Source organism: Pteropus vampyrus, unplaced genomic scaffold (assembly GCF_000151845.1).
Source record: "Pteropus vampyrus isolate Shadow unplaced genomic scaffold, Pvam_2.0 Scaffold436, whole genome shotgun sequence".
Classification (NCBI taxonomy): Eukaryota; Metazoa; Chordata; class Mammalia; order Chiroptera; family Pteropodidae; genus Pteropus; species Pteropus vampyrus.
This window is the reverse complement of record NW_011889217.1, coordinates 1,345,919-1,362,958: the sequence shown is the minus strand read 5'-3', so window position 1 is coordinate 1,362,958 and position 17,040 is coordinate 1,345,919. Positions and strand designations below refer to the sequence as shown.

Here is a 17,040-nt window from a genome sequence, read left to right as displayed (position 1 = left end):
TTGATACTGATGTTTCACATGCCCCCAAGGAGACAACACTGTAAAACTTCCTCCACCCTTCCTTTGTCCAAACTGCTGATTGCCAAATTCTCAGAGCTAAAGACAAAGGATGGAAAATGGGAGTGGAGAGGCTACTGAGGAGAGTTATAAAAGGGAAAAAAAAGGTTTTTCCAGATAGAGGGAAACTGTAGGGGAAATATCCAGCAGAAAGGTATTCTACCATCTCATGTACTACAATTCAATTCAGACACTAACCACCCAGTTAGTGTCAGACTTCCTTAAGTCTGCAACACACCTCCCTCCCTTGAGATGCCAGACATAAGTGGGGTCCCCAGGCCACCTGTATTTCTGACCAACTGGCTACAAATCCAGGAGGTTCCCACAACCCCCTCAGATGCAATAATTCACTAGAATGACTCACAAGTCTCAGGAGTGCTATATTTACAATTTTTTTTTTTATAAAGGATAAAATCAGGAACAGCCAAATGAAGAGACACATGGGGAAAGATATCTGGGAAGGTCTCAAATGCAGAGCTTCCATGCTCTCTCCCCATGGAGACACACAGGACACATCACCCTCCCAGCACGTCAATGTGTTCACCAACCAGGAAGTTCCATGAGCTTTGGTGTCCAGAATTTTTATTGAGATTTCATTACATAGGCATTATTGAATTGTTGGCCACATGACTGAACTCAACCCCCAGTCCCCTCTCTCCCCGGAGGTTAGGCCAACTCTCCAATGAGATGGTTGGTCTTTCTGGTGACCACTCCCATCCTTGGTCATCTCATTTCTTAGCATAAACTCAGGTGTGATTCAAGGGATTCAGAAATAACAAAGACATTCCTCTTTGGAAATTCCAAAGATTTAGAGTCTCCTTCTCAGAAACCAGGGACAAAGGCCAAATTCTTTATTATAAAACAGAAGGAAAGTAATTACTGCACACATAAAGTGAAAGCTTCAGGGGGCCATGAAATAGGAGACAGCTACACACCCTCATACAGGTTCACTCACAGGACCATCATGGACTTCCTCATGCTCATCATCACTCTTCTACTCACTCTCTCCCCTATCCAGACTCACAGTCTCACATAGGCTCCACAAAAGCAGGACTCCTGCAACCCATACACTTGCTGCTTCCAAAGATTCTAATCATTTGTCCATTTCCATCCATCTTCCATGGCCTCCTGCACAGCACCACTCCTCTCATTTCTTCGTCTCCTGATTTTTTGGTCTCCCCTGGAAAGGAGAGGGGATAAAATGGTAAGGTGTGGGGTAGAATAGAGATCTGGGAGTCTGTGAAGGAGACTCTGAGTTCAGGTCAACATCCAGGTATGAGTGTGTCTGTGAACCTTACAGTGTATATTTACCAAATGAGTGTGCCCCTGTGATTGTGTTTCCCTGTGTACTGTAGGATTGTTTACTGTGCATATTCCTGTACAATCTGCACATGGGCTTGTGTGGTGTGGGTGTGCCTGTGTCCTGCGTGTGCTCCTATGTGATGTAGATGTGCCTGTGCCTCAGGTGTTCCTATATGTGTCTGTGCCTGGATAGGTGCTGGGCCTTCAGAGGCTCTGTCTCTTCTAGCCTGGGTTTCCAGAGGAAGAGGACAGTACACATGGGTGGAGAAGAGGGGAACACTAAAGTTATGGCACTGGACACAGGTATCCTGAATTCAGTCAGGGCTGTGGGCTTCCCAACTTACAGTCCCTCAAGCCAGCTCTGAGTGATGCCAACAACTCTGAGGACTCTGTCTCTCACCCAGTTCCTGGGAACATTTGTGGTACCTTTTTGTTCCTATCTCCTCCTCAAGGATGGCTGCATGGTACTGTTGTCCTGTGAGTGGGGGTGGAGAGTAACTGGTCTCCTCCTCTCCCAATCACCTACCCTGGGGCCTATGCTCACCATGTTACTTCCCTTCTCTTTGCCGAACCCCTTTCCACAAGGAAACCCCTGAAACAGGCTCTTGGATGTGGTCCTTAGTTTCTGCCCCACACACCAGGGCCTTCCAAGAAGCTAAGTTCCAGGGCTGCTCTATTCCCTCTGACCTCTGACTCTAGGTTCACCACACTGAATGGTCACCAGCTCTGCATATCCCCAGACCACTCTTAGGTGGGCTGCATCATCCGGAGATTGCAGAAGAACTCTGACAAGGCAAGCCTGCCACCTCCTCAGCCCTGCTTCCTCCCTCTGAGCCTCTGCCCAAGACCCCAGCCCATGACCTTGCCTCTCCTTCCTCCTCCAGAACAGGCGCCACAGCAGTTGGCCCATGACAGCCCCAGAGGGAACCTTGTATCTGACTGAAGGGATGTAAATGACTGTGGCTCCAGGGAACTAAGGACCGAAGAGAAAACCAGGCCTCCAGCACCTCTGCACCAGACCTGACCCAGTCCGGGCAGGACCTGGAGAGCCGACGTGAGTGTGAATGAGTGTGAGTGTGAGCGAGAGGGTGAGTCTGGCGGGAGCACAGATTCTCCTCCACAGCCAGACTGCAATGCTTCCAGTAAAGCCCAACTGGTACCCATGGATCTGTTGGTCACCTGTCTGTTTGTGGCCTAGGCAGGGGAAGACAGGTATGAGAGGGAAAAAAAGGATGGGATGGGGGGACAGGGTAGGTGTATTCATTCTCCACACTTCAGTCTGAGGGAACTTTCACTTCACTCATTTCTGATCACTCTCTCTCCTATAGTCCAGCCACAAGTCTCCCTTCCTCCTTCCAAAGAACAACTGGGGCAGTTATTTCCAACCTCCCATACTGGGCTAATTCTCCTTCTAGGCTCTACCACAGTACCCTCTACTGTCCCTATCCAGTCTGCTAAGTAATGCTCTGATGATCTTTTTCAATACTCCCATCTCTAACCCAGATGATAAGCCCTCTGAGGGAAAAGACTATGCCTGTCTTCTTTACTGCTGTATCCCATGCCCAGCACATTGCCTGCATGTAGCAGACACTCAATAAATATTGAATGGATGACTGTAGGAACAAAAATCACAGGAAGGTCAGTCTCAGCTCAGAGAGGAAGGGCTGTGACCCTCTGGCTATTAAGCAACTTGGCCGAGGCCACTCAGCCAAAAACTATTTCCATAGCCTGGCCTGTCTAGACCGGGCCCTCCCTTGTGGCCTGTTCCTCCTCAGCCCAGGGTCATTCAAGTGAAATGAGGCAGGCAAGAAAGGCAATCATCAGAGCAGAAGCCAAGGAGATTGAGAGTAGGAGAGGGAAATGGGAAAGCACTACTGGACAGCATCCCAAAGATCTTTTCTTGCTGTTACTGATGTCTCCGTCATTGATGGTAGAGCTCCAAAATCTGACTCCATCCCTACAAAAGAGGAGCTAGTGCCCTTAATCTTAGAAATAAACCCCAACTTCACCCCATTAGTGATAGGCCTTAGCTCCCCCTTAGAGTGAATCCGCCTCCGTTAAAGAAATGCTCTAACTCCGCCCCTTCCGGGTAATAGGCAAGCCCCACCCCTGGTGCGTGACGGAGTCCCCGTGGCGTAACGGTAACGGTCTGTTTCCGGGGTGGAGCCAGGGAGGGCGGGAGTTTAGGCTGCGCCAACCCCTCAGCCCCCCTCCAGGTGACCCCAGTCCCCGAAAATCCTAACCCGGGCCCCAAATATCCCAGCCTCATGGCCGCAATGCCTTTCGCCCTGACCCCCTAAAAGCCCCAGGCTCCCGAGGTGACCAACCTCCTAATTCCTTAACGTTTAGTACCTCCAAAATCTTTGATCCCACCCTTCCCCTGTATGGCAATTGAGGCTTCCCGGGGGCATCTGCCTCTGATTACCTGATAACAAATCAGACTGGTCCTGAGAATGACAGAGGAGGGGTCTGGGGTTGGGGAACCCTTGATCTGATTGTGCCGCTTCCCAGGAGACGTTCGGAGCCCGGGACATGTCGGGATTGAGGAGATACGAGGTGGCGCTGGAGGCGGAGGAGGAGTGAGTGGAGGCGGGATTCCGCGTAGGAGGAACCCAGCGGGTCCAGGGTTGGGGGAGGGCTCAAGTAGTCCAGGGGCAGGAGGAGCAGGAGGGGTGGGGCCCCTAAGGGGGCGTGGGCTGTGGAGGGAACCGCCTCTAAGGGGTGGGTTGGGCTTTGGAAAGACATCCGAGGAGTCTGCGGGGTCAGCCCGGCCCCGCCGCCCGGCTTTGCCTTCTCTCTGCAGGATCTACTGGGGCTGCTTCTACTTTTTCCCGTGGCTGCGCATGTGGCGGAGGGAGCGGAGGTGAGGGGACTGCGATATCGCGGACCCTCCCGGGGCATGAACAAGGCTCAGTCTCGGAAGATGGACCGGGGGGAATAGGGGAGTCCCTGCCCCGCCTCACGCCAGTGTCGGGTTGCCCTACAGCTCGGCGCACCCCCGGGAGCAGAAGCTGGAGCCTCTGCGGGGCCTGATGAGTTGTCTGTCAAGCGGCCTGGCCCCTGTTCCCCAGCGCTGGGGTCGCGGCCTCCCCCGCCGCACCCCCGCCGCCACTGCCCAGCCAGCCAGTGCATTAAAGATTTAAACCGAAGCCACCGTGCTTCCCTCCTGACTCTGCCGCCGCTGCTGCTGTTCGGGCTGGGTGCCCCTCTCCATGCTAGCTGTGACCTTAACTGGCAGGGCCACCCTTCCAAATAGGGTGCCTTCCATGTCCAGGTCCCTGTTATACCTAAGGGCCCCTCATCAGTATTAGGCCTCCTGTTTACTATCTGTGACTGCTCTTCACTCCGTGCCCCTCCCTTACACACACACACACACCCATCACTGTGATAGCCTATATGGAGGAAATAAATAGTCCTGCTTTTGTCTTCCTCCCAACCGTATTCCCATATTGATGTGTTTTCACTCCAGCTCTCTGCTACCACGTTCCTCCTAAACAGGGCTTTGCCAAGTGTCCTAAGAATCTTCTTTTCCTGGGAGTGGATCTAAAATATTCTAAGCCCAGAGTTGTGGAAGTAGGCTGTGCGAGGAGGGCAAGATTCCTAGAAGCTTCCACTCTCAACCTGCCACAGGGGATTGACTTGGGACCTTGGGAGATCTTTCCTATGGTTAATACCTCAACCTCCAGTCTGATCCCAAGTTTAAAGATACTTGACTTAAAGCCTACCTAGCAGTTGTTGCTACCTCCCTAGGAGAACCCGAGGGTCACATTGTTCCCTGCCACCCCTTCCTGTCTTGTCACCCAGTCAGCCTGAGACCCACTGACTCCTAAAGTGCTGAGAGTCAGGGACTCCAGTGGGCCTGCTTTCAGTTAGGGATTGGCCCCAATACCAGGAAGGGCACCAGGGGATTAAGTTAAAGAGACGGCCAGTTTGTGAGTGGAGGACAAAACTAACTTTCGGCCTGGGGTTACCCCTGCTACAGCAGGTTGTGGCTGGGGAAAAGGCTTAGCCCTATCTGTGGAGATGGCATAGGGGAGAAATGGATGCATACCCGGAAGAATTTGTTTCTTGCCTTCTCAGGTCTCTGGACTGACTGGTCCAGGAGAGGCCACAATGTGTGTGGCAGACAGCTGGTTGATGGATATCTATAACAAGATGATGGCACCTCAATCACTGCATCCAAGCTCTGGGGCACAAATCTAGACTGGAGGGTGGGAGAGAGACCCTAATGCCTCTGGTACTACAAGTTCAAAATGTCTCTGGGTCGTGGCCACCTTCAAAAATGGACCTGGTATCTTGAGCCTTTCATCACAATGTCTAATCAAGAACCCTGTCAAAAGTGGAGTACTCTGTCCAGCCTTGGGCCTATACCTCCCCAGGAAACTATCAGAATTCCTAAACATCTACAAATCAAACTCTAGGAAAGTGCCTTAGAGCCTCGCCCTGGAAAGGAGGGAGAAGCTCCAGTTGTTGAGCCTGGGAAAGGGCCTAGTCCCCACTGTCAGAGCTGATGGTCCCACCTGATTATCAGAGCAGCCTTGCAGCAGAATGAGATACCCAGGGAAGGTCCCTATCCCAAGAGAAGGCCTGCCCCATAGAAGGTAGCTAGCACAGAGCAAAAGGCTTCATAAGGCACCCCTGCAACAACCAGATAAGGGTTATAACTCAGTTTATGTTTCAAATACAGAGCAGGACTTGAGGGTTGAAATCCCCAGACCAGGAGCAGGAAATTCTTCAAGATGTAAGGGGCATTAAACTTAGCAGCTTGCTCCCACCCTAGGCAGTTCCCAGCTTTCAGGAAATGAGAGAAGGAGTTGTTTTACATTGGGAGATGAGAGGAAGAGGGAGTGAAGGCTGAGTATGGGATTAGGAGAGAAGGGACAGGAAGGAGATGGGAGGTTTGGGCTTTAGCGAGAGGATGGGATACAGAGGGTGTAGGGGTTGTTGACGGGTATCACTGGACCTGAGTGGAGAAGGGGTATGTTCCTCCAGACCCACTGTGGAGAGAGGCTGGAATTTGAACAGAACAAAAGAGAGGTAATTGAATTCTTGAGTCTGATGTCTTAATAAGCCAGGGACTGTCTGGAAACCTCAGGCCCCTTTTGGCAACAGGCTAGCATTTCTGGGACAAGACTAGGCAAACGCAGAAAGATAAAATTTCTTGGGGGTTTTTTTACCTGTTAATAGGAGCAACCTAACACGGAAAAAATTTTATCTTCCCTCATCTACCCTTCTTATCCGCCCCACCCTTCCTCAGTTTCATCTTCCTAGGGAAAGCAGTCCCCACCTTAGCATCTCAAAAGAACTCCCAATACTACAAAAAAAGGCCTTTTCCAGCTTCTCTGAACTGAACTGGTCCCTGCCACAACACCTCCTCAGCCAGAAAGAAGGGCCTACTTCAGGGACCCATTCCTATCAATTCTTCCTGATAAGAGAAGCAGGCTAGGGGCAGGAAGTGGGGAGGGGAAAAATGAAGGCAATTTGGTGCTGGCTTGCCCTCTGCTCCCATCCCACCGACAACTCCCCCATCAGAATGTATGTGTGCTAGTATGATTGTATGACTGGATGATTATAAAAACACAACTGTATGGGAGTAGGACTTTTGAATAAAATTGGGGCTGCATGATTCTGTCTATGGTTGTCTGACCATGTGTGGTTGATTGAGTGATGGAGGTGTGACTGCGAATGTGTAATTATGGGTATGAGTGTGAATGTCCATCATTGGATGCCGCTGAGGATGCTTGTCTACCCTTACTCAGTTATTGTACCATCAGTCCTTGCATCATGCACTAACCCTCTCCCCAGCTTCTCTTCCCCGGGCTTAGGAGCCCATGGGAAATGACAGTCTTAGCAGAGGAAAGGGTCTATGGCACAGGGGTCTGTGGCAACTAGGACCCAGGAGTGTCACAGGATGAGTAACACATCTTTATCTGCCTCTGACTCACTTGGTGCCCCAAGCGAAAGTCACCCAAATAAAAGGTAGGGGAGAAGGAGGAGAGAGAAAGAAGTATCCAGGCTGATCAGCATGAAGGGGCCCTCACCCACCATTAGCCTCCTGCTGCTACTGTTGCTTCTGAGCCTAGACCCTGGAGCAGGTGAGTACTTGGGGTCTAGAAGGCCGGGAATCTGGATGAATGAGATAGAAGGAAAAGGGGAGCAAGAAGTACAGGAGGAGTTTGGGGTCAGAAGCCCTCTGAACACCTGGACCCACTGTTTCCTAGCGGCGCTACTGCCACCCAGCACCACCTGCTGTACTCAGCTCTACCGAGAGCCACTCTCAAACAAGCTACTAAAGAAAGTCATCCGAGTGGAACTGCAAGAGGCTGATGGGGACTGTCACCTACAGGCTTTTGTGTGAGCTCTGAACCTGCCCCTGAGACTGACCCCTGATTCCGACCTCAGTCCCAACTCCTGATGCTGATCCCAACCCCAGCCCGAATTGCTAATTCTGATGCCAACTCAGGTTGTCATCTGGCCTTTGCCCCTAACCGCTGGACCCTAACCTCATCCCCAAACTATGACTATGGCTTTGGACCTTTCCTTTCCCAGGCTTCACCTGTCTCGACGCAGCGTCTGCATCCACCCCCAGAACCGCAGCCTGGGTCGGTGGTTTCAGCACCAAGGGAGGAAGCATCAGGAGACACTGCCCAACCTGAATTTTTGGCTGATAGGGAAAATGGGCAGGGACTCCCAATAGCCAAAATAATAAAGCATTATTGAACAACAGTCTCTGATGGTGGTCTCCAATTCTATGCATTCTTCTGAGAGCCCTGAATCTGGAGCTGGGAGACATCAAAAAACAGAAGAACATCCTCATTCTCTTTATTCACACCTTCATGACCCCGCCAGAGGCAAGAGCCAGGGACCCACACATACTCCCCAGGCACCCACATACATACATGCAGAGAACATATGTTTCTTGCCTCACATACACACAGGCACACATAAACACAGACATACACATCTACATACATTCCACTGGTGGACCTCCAGCTCTAGGATGAAATCAGAGGTCCAGGCACCTTTCATTTGGCAAGTCTGGAACACAGAGTCTCATAGAAAATGGCTCCAAACAGAACTTTCAGAAATCCTACACCTCCTGGGGATCCACTGTCCTGCCTGGGTTCTATATGTCCATCCACACCAGCAAGACAGAATTATAGGTGGAATCAGCTGAAGCCTTTCTGGATCCTCTACAGGTTTGGAGCTCCTAGAAAAATCAAGAGGCAAATCAAGGGAGACAGTAGGACTAGATCTTGGCCCTGACACCTTAGAATGAGGGAGGAGACCCAGCTCTGAACTTAACACTCTGGGAATGAATAGGGGATCCCAGCTCTGAGTGAGCCCTGACACCCTGGAGATGAGGGAGTGGACCTAACTCTGGGCTCAGGCACATCAAGAATAAGGGAGGGGACCCAACTCTGATCTAAGACATCTCAAGAATAAGGAGAGATAAACAGCTCTGAGCCTAACACACTGCAAATGAGAAGGGAGTCCATCTAGAAGCCCCAATACCCTGCAAGAGAAGGAAGAGACCCAACTCTGAGCCCAGGGACTCAAGAATGACAGGCCCATCCTTGAGCCAAGACATAAGAATGAAGAGACCTAACTCACTTCCAACACCCTCACAAAGACTAGGGGGCATGTGACTCTTAATCCAGACACTCAAAATGAGGGCACACATCTCAAGCCCAAACCTCCTGGAGTTCCTACTCACCTGGAAGCTTGTCCACTGGAATCATCGGGGCCAAGAACCCAGGTTTTTGGGGTCCATCCTTCCCATCCGGTCTCAGCCTCAGCCTGAAGCATAAAAAAGTAGCTATCTCCCTGACAACATAAAGCATCTCAGACCACTCGAAAAGGGCTTATTAGTAGACAGTCAGTAGAGGAGTCAGTGAGAATCACAACGTTAGAGGACAGAGGGAATCAGAATCAGATAGGTTCACTGGAAAGTAATGAGGGTTGGGAAAGGGGTGTAGTCTATGGGTATCAGAGGGTCTGTGTGGGATTAGAAGCTGAGGCACCAATGGCTGTCACTTACCAGAGCCCCAGTGCCAGGGCCCCAGCTGCTAGTCCCAGGAAAGAGAAGATTCCCAAAGATGCCAGCACAGCCACCTGCTCCAGAGGGTCCCTATGGTCTGAGGAGGAGGGTCACATGCCATTGTAAGAGTGAGCTCAACCAAACCCAGTGCCCCCTTGTCTCTGGGGCTTTCCCATCCTCTACTACCTTTGCCCATCTGTCCCAGCTCACCAAGTGGCAGCAGGTCTGGAAGGAGGGAGGGCCTTGGGGGAGCAGGGCTGTCCACTTGAGTGTCTTCCTCTGGCTGTGTGTGTGGCTGACTCCCAGCTGGTATTTCCTTTGGCAGGGGCTCTGAAGAGAAGTAAGATTTGAGGAGAACTGTCCACACAGGGTAGGGGAAGAGGCCAAGGCTGGCCTGTGGAAGCCAGGGCCTTGCTTGGACACAGGGGCAGCTAAAGGCAATGCCTGAAAGGGCAGAGCCACCTTCTTGAGAAGTAGCAGGGGTAGAGGTTGAGGGGCAGAGCTTAAGATAGAACAGGACTGCAGGCAGTTGGCATGCCTGCGTGGTGGGAGCATGTGCCAAGTGCCCAAGTTCAAGCAAACCAGTCCAGCTGATAGATACTGAGGGGCGGGACCTCTACCCTTTCCTTTGGCTCTCTCACCAGTGCTTGGAGTTCCCCAGGCCTCAGGGCTCCAGGCACTCCAAATGCCAGCATCCAGAAAGTCCCGGGCACTGACCCGCACGGCATGAGGCAGCCCAGCCACCGCATCTGTGATCACCTCCTCCAGTCCAGTCGGCTCCACCTGGCAGTGAAGATAGTTCATCACTACGTTATCCAGGTTGTAAGCACCCAGCCTAACTGCCCCCAAGCCCCAATCTGCAAAGAGCACCCTTCCTCCCCATTCTGTCCTTATTAGCGTGGTGGAGCCAACTGGGCTTCATGTGGGGTGGCTGGTGGTGTCAGGTCTACATCTTGTGTTTAAAAGACAAAAGTGCATAGTGGTTATATAAATAGGTTGTACCATCAGACTGCCTAGGTTCAACTCTTACTGGGTGACCTTGGACTTCTTTGTGCCTCAGTTTCTTCATCCATAAAATAGAAGTGAATACATCTAAGATAGTGCATGTACAATGTGTATCTCAATGCCTGGCAGGCACACAGTGCTTAATAAATATTGGTTATTCTCTGAGGCAGCCACTCTCCAGACCTGATGCTAGCCAATCTTTGACATCTCCAGAGGTGAGAATTCACTACTATCCTTACCTGGGTATATGAGTGTTTATATGAGGATATACCTCTGGGTGAAAAGCACTTCTTTTCCTGGAAAAGTTATTTTTAAAAAGCCACTGCTGTCTTCCCATAGATAGGCTTACATTAGAGTAATAGCCCCGCAGGGCAGAGGCTTCGTCTGTCAGTCCCTGCTGCAACCCAGCACCCAACACAAAACCTGACCCTGGGAGAGCATTCTATAGGGGGAGGTGATAGGGCTTCGGTGACCTGCCAGTGCCAGAAATCCATGCAGAACATCCTGGAACATGAAACCAGAGACAGGACCCACAGCCCCAAGTTGGGACACACTCTAGGCCTCACAGGACCTACAGCCCCAAACTGGGACACACTCCAGGCCTCACCGTGGACCAGGCAGGATGCTGCACTGGACGGTACTGCAGCCGGAACTTGAGCAGGAAGTGGGGTTGGCGGGGCCAGGAGGCGGGATATGTCCAGCTGGCACGAAGGCGACGGGGGTAGCCAGGTACTGACTCTACCCGAAGCCCCTGGGGTGGGTCAGGACGCACTGAGGATGGTAGAGACACAAAGTAAGGACAGATGACAGGTACCCATCTCTTCCCCACCACCTCCCAAGGGAGGGTGAGTGTGTGCCTAAAGGTACCTGAGGGAGGCACTTCCAAGGGGGCTGGGGAAGTCTTAAGCATGATCATCCATTAGGCTCAGGACCTGTCTATCATCCCTACTATAAAATGAACTGAGATCTGGAGACAGATTTTTGAAAGGTCTATGTTGAGTGAATTAAAGAGTGATTCTGTTTCCCACCCAAGGAAGAAGATGAGTTGACCCAAATTCCAGCCAGCGCTTTAGAGCCCCACTCCCACGCACAGATCAAAAGGAAGGAGGGACAAATAAAGGCTTCCATTGGACAGGGAGGACTTGAAATATGGCTGCCTTCAGCACAAGGCCTAGAGGCAGAGAGGCAGCTCTGGTGCTAGGCAGCCAGGAAAGACTTGTGGGGAGGAGGAGGTGGTGGCAGCAGTCTCTAGAGACTGAGATAACTCTGCCTCCTGGGCTCTGATCTCTGTCTTCTTAGTCTCCACAGGAGCCACCTGTGTGCTGAACTGAAGTTTATATTGGGAGGGAACTGTTTGGGAGCTCTGGGGTGGGGGAGTTCTGTGTTGAGATATCTATACCCTAGAGTCTGTTTGGGGTCTCTATGGAGGGGATCTGGAGGAACTCTAAGGATGGTACTCACAGATGCTCTGCAAGCTCACATCCAGCAGGCGTGTGCTGACCCCCAGGGGATTCACCTCAGTCACATTGATCCGGTACTGGCTCCAGAACTCTGCCCCATGGACCACACAGCGGGCAGCCCCTGGGGGGTCCTGTGGGCATGGCCAGGGCCCCGTGGATGGACTCATCCTAGGAGGGAGGATGTAGTCTTGGGCTTTGGAAATGTTCATTGTGGGATTCAGCAGGAGCCCCCAGCCTCTCCCTCATGTCCTACCTCTGGCCATCAGTTCCTGGCACTGTCTTCTTTCTAGCAGAGAGAGGAACATCTCAGGTCAGGAAGGAAAAGAGGGTCCTCCCTCTAAGGCCTTACTCAGGACCTTCCTCCCTGCCTCCCATACCTACATTGTGCCAGCACACCCAAATGTACAGACATACACACCTGATCATGCACATACCTGTAGGAGGTGAGGTAGCGGGTGGGTAAACCGCTGACCTGGCTGGGACTCCAAGTGCAGGAGAAATTCTCATAGTCGGCTGCTCGGCAAGAGACAAGAGGGCGGGCTGGGGGGTCTAGAGAAAGAGGGTACAGCTGGAGACTAAGAAGTCCTTAGTCCTACCATTCCAGAGACTTATTTAGGACCTTGATTCCCTCAGGAGCCCCATGTCTCATCACTGCCACCCAATACTCCCTCCCCAACTCACAGCCCAGCTGCAGGGTCACCATGCCCCCAAGTGCACCATCCAGGGTCCGGCAGATGTAGGTACCCTCGTCAGTGCTGTCTGCCTGGGTTAGGACCAGTTCTTGCCCTAGCCCAGAGTCAGGTCCCTGGAGCAGGCTTGTCTCGTGGTCCCGAAACCAAGACACTGGGGCCCTGAGGGTGAAAAGAGGTGATGATAGACAGAGGGAAGATTTAAAGTGTGTGTCAGACCATGCCGCAGCTCTCCATTGGCTTCTCACTGTCTTGCAATAAAACCCAAATTCCTTTTGCTGGCTCACAAAGCCCTTGGTGATCTAACCTTTGCCTTCCTTTCCTTCTTCAGCTCCTCCGTCTCTCCCCCTCACCTATTGCACTCTGGTCCTGTCCTATACCATCAGTCTTCTTTCTGTTCAAGTATGATGAGCTCATTCCCACCTCAGGGCATTTGCACTAGCTGTGCCTTCTGTCAAGAATGCTTTAGCCCAACCTGTTTGACTGCCTCCTTCCTGACCTTCACAATCAGCTTCAATGTCACTTCCTCAGAGAGGCCTTCCCTGATTACCTCGGTTATCCTCTTCCGCATCACTCTCTTTTGATTTTCTGCCCTGCAAGTATAACTACCTGGCAAGATTCTTATTTGTTTATTGTTTGTCTGCCCCACTAAGCTCTGTGAGGGCTGACATCTTTCCTAGCTTGTACACTGCTATATCCCAGGACCTAGAATAGAACAAGCACTTAGCAGGTGCTAAATACATGTTAGTTGAAATTTTCTGATGAATAAGGATGGTTTGAGGGTTTTGACAGAGGAGTGAAGATTACAGACACAGGGGGCAAGGAGGGAAGGGGCATGAGGACTGGGCAGAGTCAAGAAAGGGTCATGAGTGTCAGCCCAACAGGCAGGTGGGGCACTTAGCACTTACCCAGCAGTCACTCCTGGGCAACACAGCGTCATGGACCTTCCAGGCTGCCCATACTGAACTCCTGTGGAGGGCACTTCTGAGGAGAGGCTCTTCCTTTCCCACTCCCCAACCCCCCACTTTGTGAGAGTAACAGGGTAAGGAGCAGACTTTTAAGCCCTGGGTGGGGTCACTGGGTCAGAGCATCATGTTATAATGTAGACAGAAATCAGAGAACAGGGTCGAGAGGGGATGTTGCCAGGTTGGATCTCAGTGGTTGGGAGTTACATGTTAGGTATGGGAAGGGTTCACAGTGAGAGTGGCAAGTCACAAGTCAGAGTCGGTGTCATAGAATAGGGTTCTTCTCACCTGGGGAGCCCCAGGTCTCGGGGCAGGAGGAGGAGGCAGATGCCAGGGCTGTAGCCACGGCCACCAGGACCCTGCTCAGCCCTGAGCAGCTGCTGCTCATCTATGGGGAGAGAGGTAGTGTCAGCGATCCCCCATGCCCAAGATGGGAGGCTAAAGTCTGCCTCCTCCTCTTCCAAGTTAGGGCTTTCTAGGAGGAAAACTGAGGTACCAAGTGGGGTAAGGATATCAGAAATCACTGGGGGATCTGATTTAAGGTCCCCCCTTTCCATTATACACACAGTGCTGTGCGCACGCGCACACATTTACACAAACACCCTCACACCCTCCATCTCAGTCCTGGGCTTAGGGCCCAGAACAAAAGCTGGAGGCAACAGTCTGTGCCAGCACTGCCCTCCCCACACACAACCCTTGGCGCCCACCCCTGGCACCAAGTGCTGGCACCAGCTTGGTTACTCCCATTAACTCCTCTTATCCAACTGTTGGGAATCCCAGTGTCCACCTGGCCCAGGGCTAGTCATTGCCTCTGACTAACCTGAGGCAGCCCTCATCACCCTAAGGCTATCATGGTGGGTCTGAGCCCATCCTGTACTCCTGCCATGGGGCCTAGCCCTGCTCTGGCTGCCAAACCTTTTCTCGCCTGGGCCTGGCTCCTTGCTCTGGCTCCTTGGGATACTCATCTGGGCCGACTCTGGAGTCTTCTTGGTCTCGAGCCTATGAGTCTGGATAGGGCTAGGGTGCAGGCTAAGGCTGCGCAGTTAAACAGATCCAGATGCCCTAGCTGCTGCCAGAGGCTAGGGGTGGGCAAGGAGCCAGCAGATGGAGACAGGGTGGCGGGAGAGGAGGCTGAGAGGAGCTGGGAGCCTGCAGGGACAGGGGCCTGGGGTGGGGGCCACAGGGCCGGGAGATGCTCAGAGATCAGAACTTGGAGGCAGTGGGAGACTAGCGAGGTGAGGGCTGGTGTGGGGCAGCAGGAATTCAGAAAGGCCAAGGAAGTAACCAAGTGTGTGTGTGTGTGTGTGTGTGTGTGTGTGTGTGTGTGTGTGTGTGTCTGTGTGTCTGTGTGTATGGGGGTTGGAGGGTATTAGAAGAGAGGGATTCTGGATGGGGGCAAGCAGGAGATGGACGGCAGTGGGGTAGCCCTGTGGACAGAAGGGGCAGATGGGGAGAGGGCCCTGGGGAAGGATTTCAGAACACAGACCCCTTCTAAAGAGAACAAAGCAGGGGCCTCCATGTGTCTGTGTGTCTGTCTGAGTGTCTACTGGCTCACCCTGGCCCCCCAGCCACATTTACCCTGATCAGCCCTGCCCTACCTCGGTGATCCCAGTGGCTGAGTGTCCATGGCTTCCAGGACTTCCTCCCACCAGCTACAGCACGCCTCTCAGCTCCACTCAATTCTGGGACCTCAGAATGATCCCCTCCTTTCCCTTCCCTGCCCCCGCCCCTCTGGGCCCTGAAGCTTAGCCGCCCCTAGCCAGGCCCCCTCCCCGCTCCTTCCTCCTCCCTCCTTCCCTCCCACCCTCCTCACGCAGAGGCCCTGGGAAGGAAAGAGGCCTCCCCCCAGTCTGGAAAGGAAGGCACAGGCACAGCCAGGGCCAGCAAGAGGGAAAGGAGGGCTGCTTATGTCCCTAACAGTGACAGATTCCCTGTGTTTTCACACAACCAAACATAGCCACATTCAGGCATGGACTCACTAGGCACAGTCAACAAAAAGACACTCCCCTTGAACAAATGTGGATACAATCAAATGAAAATCAGACACACACTCCTGTGCCTACTCTTTTCACTTTTCACTCCCCAGCAAATATTTCCTTAGGGCACAGCCGACTGTATTTTGGGGGAAGGGAGGCCCCAGATAGGGGAGATTAAGAAAAGCTGAAGAGTACAGTTTCCCCTCCCCTGAATGTTCCAGCCATTTCTTACCTCCCCTTCCACTCTTTGGGCCCCAGCACCAGGAAATGCCTTTGGTCCCTTGGTGCCAGATACACAAGACCCACACTCACCCTTAGATACACACTCTCAGATACAGCCACTCATGGTCATACAGATACACTCAGATATCCTCACTCAGACTCAGATACATACTCACACAGACACACACATCATATTCTTCCTCTCATACTCACACCCTACACACTCAGCATTCCACCCCTGGGATGGGGCTGTAGCACTCCCTAAAAGCAACTCCTCATTTTAGTTTCGGCCTCCTTTTCCAGGGAGTTCTTAGCATGGCAGATCCCATATCTCATCACTGTTACAGGCCTTTGTAGCCAGAGACAAAGGTGAACAGAGAAGTCAGGCACAGGGGTACAGAGAGAGACAGAGATGCAGAGAACCTGAGAGGCAGAATTGAAAAGCAGGTATGAAGAGACACCTAGGGAGACTAAACCATGAAGAGACATAGAGAGTAATAATTCTAGGAAGACAGTAGTAGAGAGAGAAAAAGAAATATAAGGAAACTGAGTCATACAGGGAAATAGAAAATAAGGAGCAGTAGACCAGTGACAGGAATTCTTGGGTACAGTACCACCGGCTATTGAAGTGGGTCCCTCAGATGTGAATACAGCTCCACACCTATAAGTCTAACAGTTAGGATACAGGGCACACAGATAATACAAGTCTCACTCTTGCTCTACTACTCCTGAAATCACACATTGGCACATACAAACCCAGCTACCCACTCTCACACTGGCCAGAAACAGTCTGAGACATTCCCAAAACACATTCCTCGATGTGGTCACAGGCCTTCTCACGCACAAACGACCCAGTCTCTCACCAAAAAATGCACATTGACAGATACACACACTTGCACAGCCACATATACACTGACACACTCAGTCACATTAACTGACAGTTGCACGAAGTGACACTCAGTTGCAAAGACACACACATCGTCACACACGGCCTCACTGCCACACACACTGACAATCCGTCAGTCACTCTGAGCCCTTCAGATTATAAACCATCCTGCCGCACCCTCTCCTGGCGCTGTTCCCTTGTGCACACCCAAGGGCCCCACCAGGCCTCACCTTCCGCGGCCTCCGCCGCAGCGGCCTCCGCCGCCGGCGCCCTCTGCCCCGGCCTCTACTCCCTCCCGCCCTGGGGCCCCGCAGTGGGGGCGGCTCCACCCAGGCACCAATGGAAGGAGAGGGGTGAAATAGGGAGGGTCTGGGCCCATTGGAGCCTCCAACTGCCAATCACCTCCACCCCCACCTCTGCCGGACACTTCCTGTCCC

General features: G+C 52.3%; 3 protein-coding genes across 6 annotated transcripts; 2 read left to right on the top strand and 1 right to left on the bottom strand.

Moving 5' to 3' along the window:
- Positions 1-622: 622 nt before the first annotated feature.
- IL11RA (interleukin 11 receptor subunit alpha) lies at positions 623-16,896 on the bottom strand. Of its 4 annotated transcripts, none has more exons than XM_023524016.1 (13): positions 16,834-16,896; positions 13,808-13,907; positions 13,463-13,523; positions 12,547-12,716; positions 12,300-12,414; positions 12,119-12,151; positions 11,867-12,033; positions 11,013-11,176; positions 10,042-10,183; positions 9,611-9,730; positions 9,401-9,497; positions 9,077-9,159; positions 623-1,237 (listed from the first exon to the last, which is right to left on the bottom strand). In XM_023524016.1, the coding sequence occupies exons 2-13, from the start codon at positions 13,905-13,907 to the stop codon at positions 1,086-1,088; spliced, it is 1,404 nt and encodes a 467-aa protein (XP_023379784.1). In that variant the 5' UTR covers positions 16,834-16,896; the 3' UTR covers positions 623-1,085. The 4 variants fall into 4 exon arrangements, with proteins under 4 accessions (XP_023379784.1, XP_023379785.1, XP_023379786.1 ...); XM_023524017.1 differs by having other exon boundaries at positions 12,610-12,716; XM_011381445.2 differs by lacking the exon at positions 623-1,237 and adding an exon at positions 8,165-8,569.
- Positions 3,512-4,529, top strand: LOC111732239. The gene is made up of 3 exons (XM_023524019.1): positions 3,512-3,938; positions 4,163-4,222; positions 4,346-4,529. Exons 1-3 carry the CDS (start codon positions 3,892-3,894, stop codon positions 4,500-4,502), a joined length of 264 nt encoding a protein of 87 aa, XP_023379787.1. The 5' UTR covers positions 3,512-3,891; the 3' UTR covers positions 4,503-4,529.
- CCL27 (C-C motif chemokine ligand 27) lies at positions 4,898-8,085 on the top strand. Its single transcript, XM_011381448.2, has 3 exons — positions 4,898-7,454; positions 7,581-7,713; positions 7,909-8,085. The coding sequence occupies exons 1-3, from the start codon at positions 7,385-7,387 to the stop codon at positions 8,054-8,056; spliced, it is 351 nt and encodes a 116-aa protein (XP_011379750.1). The 5' UTR covers positions 4,898-7,384; the 3' UTR covers positions 8,057-8,085.
- Positions 16,897-17,040: the final 144 nt, after the last annotated feature.

Bases quoted from the DNA above. Each gene is read 5' to 3' on its own strand.
- LOC111732239 (XM_023524019.1), top strand. From the start codon at position 3,892: ATGTCGGGATTGAGGAGATACGAGGTGGCGCTGGAGGCGGAGGAGGA. The intron at 3,939-4,162 runs GTGAGTGGAGGC...TTCTCTCTGCAG, and splicing joins GCGCTGGAGGCGGAGGAGGA to GATCTACTGGGGCTGCTTCT. The intron at 4,223-4,345 runs GTGAGGGGACTG...GTTGCCCTACAG, and splicing joins ATGTGGCGGAGGGAGCGGAG to CTCGGCGCACCCCCGGGAGC.
- CCL27 (XM_011381448.2), top strand. From the start codon at position 7,385: ATGAAGGGGCCCTCACCCACCATTAGCCTCCTGCTGCTACTGTTGCTT. The intron at 7,455-7,580 runs GTGAGTACTTGG...ACTGTTTCCTAG, and splicing joins GAGCCTAGACCCTGGAGCAG to CGGCGCTACTGCCACCCAGC. The intron at 7,714-7,908 runs GTGAGCTCTGAA...TTCCTTTCCCAG, and splicing joins TGTCACCTACAGGCTTTTGT to GCTTCACCTGTCTCGACGCA.
- IL11RA (XM_023524016.1), bottom strand. From the start codon at position 13,907: ATGAGCAGCAGCTGCTCAGGGCTGAGCAGGGTCCTGGTGGCCGTGGCT. The intron at 12,415-12,546 runs GTGAGTTGGGGA...CTCTTTCTCTAG, and splicing joins GGTGACCCTGCAGCTGGGCT to ACCCCCCAGCCCGCCCTCTT. The intron at 1,238-9,076 runs GTGAGTAGGAAC...TCTCCTTTCCAG, and splicing joins TCCAGTGGACAAGCTTCCAG to GGGAGACCAAAAAATCAGGA.